We start from the raw sequence: 4,799 nt of genomic DNA, 5'->3' as shown, positions 1-4,799 counted from the left end.
CCAAGGCTTTTTGTGTGTTTTTCTTTCATTGTTTCTTAGTGATACTAAGAGGAAGAGGTTTTCATGCATTCATACTTTTCAGTCAAGTGAATCACTAAATATTTGTGTGGACAATAGGGTTCAACAGTCGTGACGTCACTTCCCTTGTAATGACGCATAGTAACTTAGTAACTGGTTCTAAACTATCGGAACAATGGCGGACGCCCTTATGAAATAACTCTCCGACGAGCATAAAAGTTTATCCAGAGGAGAAAAACATTATAAATCTGATCATGTTTTAACTTTTATACATTCTGATCATATGACATATGAAAAAATTCTAGCCAACATGAAGAATAAAATGTACCGATTTTCTTTGTTTAGAACCAAGCTGCTCGTGGCCGGTGGGGCGTGACGTCAGACTATTGAATCCTATTATATAAGGCATTTCCCCGAATTCACCATTCTACACGCGCATCATGATATATAGTCATTTATTCCATCCACAGACAATTTGAAAACGACTCCATTCTATATAGTAAAGTCCGTCTATGTGGTCTTATGGTATGACACTCACTTTCGGATCGCAAGGTCCTGGGTTCGAGCTTCTCTCGGCGCATAGTTTCAGTCCTTGGAAAAGACTCTTTACTCACATTCTCTCAGCCGTCTCACGTGTAAAATGAGTGCTTGGCCGTTAACAGTTTTGTCGGGGGAAAATTGTAATATGGCCTGACAGGCGTCATGTTACGTGTTGCTGTTGATTAGGGATCCGTTTTAAAACGCTTTGAGCACGTTTAGTAGATATTGCGTTATATAAAATCTCAGGTTGTTGTTTTATTTTTTTAAGATCACCTTTTAGAAGCCGTTCTTGTTCTGGACCGGATACTTACATCGTGCAACTGAACTATCTTCTGGACCGGATACTTACATTGTGCAACTGATCTATCTTCTGGACCGGATACTTACACTGTGCAACTGATCTATCTTCTGGACCGGATACTTACACTGTGCAACTGATCTATCTTCTGGACCGGATACTTACATTGTGCAACTGATCTATCTTCTGGACCGGATACTTACATTGTGCAACTGATCTATCTTCTGGACCGGATACTTACATTGTGCAACTGATCTATCTTCTGGTTTCAGAGTGATGGCATCGTATTTTCCAGCCTTATCAAATGCTGGTCGTCAGCAGCCTCGCTCTTTTACGCCCCGACAATCATAAAAATCTACATGGGCTGGATTCTATGGCCATTGACGAAATTGTGACTCTAGCCAGGAACAGACGTACTTGGTCCCAATATGTGAATTCCCTGTGACCGTGACACTTTTATGCTGACGTAGCATAGCACCTTATAGGTGCCGTACTAAAGGACAATGCAACTCATACATACATAAGAATCTGCTAATAATACATCACGCTACCAAAATAGTTATAGACCACCTTACGATTCAATATGTAATTTATTCATTGTTCATGCATTGTCCGGGGAATTGTTTACACACTTCCAATGAGTTTTGAACCGGAAGAAAGTCAACGTCACGACTTCTACTTTCCACGTCCACTTTGATGTTAATCGATGTCCTTTAGCGTGATGGTGGGAAAGGGGGTGGGGGGGGGCGGGTAAAACCAGAGAGAATTCGAAACCAATTGTCTCCAGCGGGATATTTTGATCAAAAACGATCAATTTGATGTGGTTCTTGCTGTGGCTACGGTGATGACCGTGTTCTGTGTCTCAGCGAGATTGAAGTCAAGCAGCAATTAGCGATAGTAACGACTGGAAAGTGACATTGTGAACACGTATGTTTTTGGGGCCTCTTCTTTGTATCATTGAATAGATCAATAATTTATACTCGTTTCCTCTCTCGACTCAGATACGAATGAGTCCCTGTATGTCTATGTATGTGTGTGGGGGTGCTTGCGCACGCGTTTGTGTGTGTGTGTGTGTGTGTGTTTGTGTGTGTGTGTGTGTCTCACTATGACAATCAAAATTGACTTGGAACCGAAAATAGTGCTAGTATTCCATTTGTTTATCATTATGCCGTACACGCAAAAATAAATAAATAGATAAGTAAATTAATTAATTAATTAATTTTAAAAATAAACAAACAACAACAACAAACACAAAAACAAAAAACAAACAAACAAGTTGAAGGTGGTCCTGGTCAAACAATATATGTGGCCCATCATCTCAAAACGGCTTAATATCGGGGTAAAGTGCACATAATTCCAGGTCTGATAGCCAAACCCAGTTACGGGCTTGATGCAAAACATTGTTGTAATGGACAATTTCGCGTTGGTTCGAGAATATTTCCATTATAACAATGAGCCACAAAACATTGTTGTAATGGACAATTTCGCGTTGGTTCGAGAATATTTCCATTATAACAATGAGCCCCAAAACATTGTTGTAATGGACAATTTCGCGTTGGTTCGAGAATATTTCCATTATAACAATGAGCCCCAAAACATTGTTGTAATGGACAATTTCGCGTTGGTTCGAGAATATTTCCATTATAAACAATGAGCCCCAAAACATTGTTGTAATGGACAATTTCGCGTTGGTTTGAGAGTGTATTTCCATTATAACAATGAGCCCCAAAACATTGTTGTAATGGACAATTTCGCGTTGGTTCGAGAATATTTCCATTATAACAATGAGCCCCAAAACATTGTTGTAATGGACAATTTCGCGTTGGTTCGAGAATATTTCCATTATAACAATGAGCCCCAAAACATTGTTGTAATGGACAATTTCGCGTTGGTTCGAGAATATTTCCATTATAACAATGAGCCCCAAAACATTGTTGTAATGGACAATTTCGCGTTGGTTCGAGAATATTTCCATTATAACAATGAGCCCCAAAACGTTGTTGTAATGGACAATTTCGCGTTGGTTTGAGAGTGTATTTCCATTATAACAATGAGCCCCAAAACATTGTTGTAATGGACAATTTCGCGTTGGTTCGAGAATATTTCCATTATAACAATGAGCCCCAAAACACCAAAAATAAGAAAAAGGTGTTTTGTCTTTGAAAGATAATATTGAAGCATCCAAAGTTCTAACATGTCAGGAACTGGGTTAAACGGATTGAGATAGCCCAGCACTGGCTCGAAGTTTGATCTTACCGTATGATGTAAAAACGCTTACGCCCAATAATAAATAGTAGATAGACACTATTAAATTTTGTAATTCTGTCCAGCATAGGAAACACAATGGCTGAATATCGTCAACTTTTTGCTTTTGTGGTGATCGCAGTGTTTTTCCACTCAGGTGAAGATGATACCTAACTGTTGTTAAAAACATATTTTTGTTTGTTTTCGTTTTATTTGTATTTTTTTCTTTTCTTCTTTCCAGTTCTTTTTTCCCCTTTATTTTATTTGTTTATTTGTTTGGTTTGTTATTAGTATTATTGCTATTATTATCATTATTATTATTGTTATTATTATTATTATCATCATCATCATCATCATCATCATCATCATCATCATCATCATTATTATTATTATTATTATCATTATTATTATTATTATTATTATTATTAATTATCATTATTATTTTTATCATTATTATTTATTATTATTTTTATAATTATTGTAATTCGTATTATTAATAATAATATTATTATCATTATCATTATTATTCATTATTATCTTTATAATTATTGTAATTCGTATTATTATTATTTTTTAAAATTATTATTATTATTATTATCATTATTATTATTATCATCATCATCAATATTATCATCATTATCATCATCATCATCACCATCATCATCATCATGAGGATGACTTTTATTATTACAAGCCATGCAAAATGATAAAGTTTTAAAAATCAAGATAATTCTTGCCTTTAGTTTTCACAATCTGTTTGTTATGGTTTGGTGGATAAAACCTCAACTTTTCTCTTAAAAAAAAAAAAAGATTAAATTCATGTTATCACGCTTTCAGATTTGAAAGTTACGACGTTTTATATCAATGTCCATGTAAAATAAGCTTTGGATTCAATTTTGGACATTCAACTGGCCACTGGAGTGACCCTATACACGAAACTGAATCGGCCCTTCATTGCTGCCCACGAAGCTGGAGTTTATCCCGGTTTTGTATGCCGTTAAACGGACAGTCGCAATCGTTTGCCACCGTCCTTGAAGAAAGCAAAGTACGTTCGTCAGATCTAAAAAAAAAAAAAGAGATTTTTATATAGCGCAATATCCACTAAATGTGCTCAAAGCGCTTTCCATAGGGTCCCTGACCAACAGCAACACGTAACATGTAGAACAAGACATGACGCCTGTTAGGCGATATTACCTTTTTTTTTTTTTGGACAGAGACAACGCTGTAAACAGCCAGGTACTAATTTTACTCCTGAGTACGGTGAGAGAATGTGAGTAAAGAGTCTTTTCCAAGGACTCAACAATGCGCCGAGCGAGGCTCGAACCCAGAACCTTCCGATCCGAAAGCGAGTGTCATACCACAAGACCACAGAGCCGAACGACCACCCAATTACTGGTAGGTGGACGAGTTGGGAAAGGGAGGGTCAGAAAAGGAAATCTCGATTCCCCATATGATCGATATTTCAGATAATGGAGGAAACATCGGTTTTTTTAATGGTATTTGTTTCCACTGTCTCTCGTCAGCCAAATCCCAGGACTGTTTTGATGGTTGGTACAAACATGGAGGATCGTGTTATGGATTTGGACAAGAGGAAGTCACGTGGGCCAATGCTGAGGTCTCTTAGTTATTAGAACGCACGTCCTCCCTCTCTCTCTCTCTCTCTCTCTCTCTCTCTCTCTCTCTCTCTCTCTCTCTCTCT

The 4,799-nt window shown here is 37.2% G+C and overlaps 1 protein-coding gene across 2 annotated transcripts in view; it reads left to right on the top strand.

The window, feature by feature from the left end:
• Positions 1-3,102: 3,102 nt before the first annotated feature.
• LOC144969729 (C-type lectin domain family 10 member A-like) overlaps positions 3,103-4,799 on the top strand; it is a 12,194-nt gene continuing 10,497 nt past the window's right edge. For both annotated transcript variants that reach the window (XM_078908889.1, XM_078908888.1), the window contains exons 1-2: positions 3,103-3,257; positions 4,624-4,715. In XM_078908889.1, coding sequence (XP_078765015.1) covers positions 3,200-3,257; positions 4,624-4,715 — 150 coding nt within the window. In that variant the 5' untranslated portion in view covers positions 3,103-3,199. The remainder of the gene's footprint in view (positions 3,258-4,623; positions 4,716-4,799) is intronic.

Source organism: Berghia stephanieae, chromosome 3 (assembly GCF_034508935.2).
Source record: "Berghia stephanieae isolate SIO BIC M18660-M18661 chromosome 3, UCSD_Bste_1.3, whole genome shotgun sequence".
Classification (NCBI taxonomy): domain Eukaryota; kingdom Metazoa; phylum Mollusca; class Gastropoda; order Nudibranchia; family Aeolidiidae; genus Berghia; species Berghia stephanieae.
The sequence above is the reverse complement of the archived record's forward strand: the minus strand, read 5'-3'. Positions and strand labels throughout refer to the sequence as shown.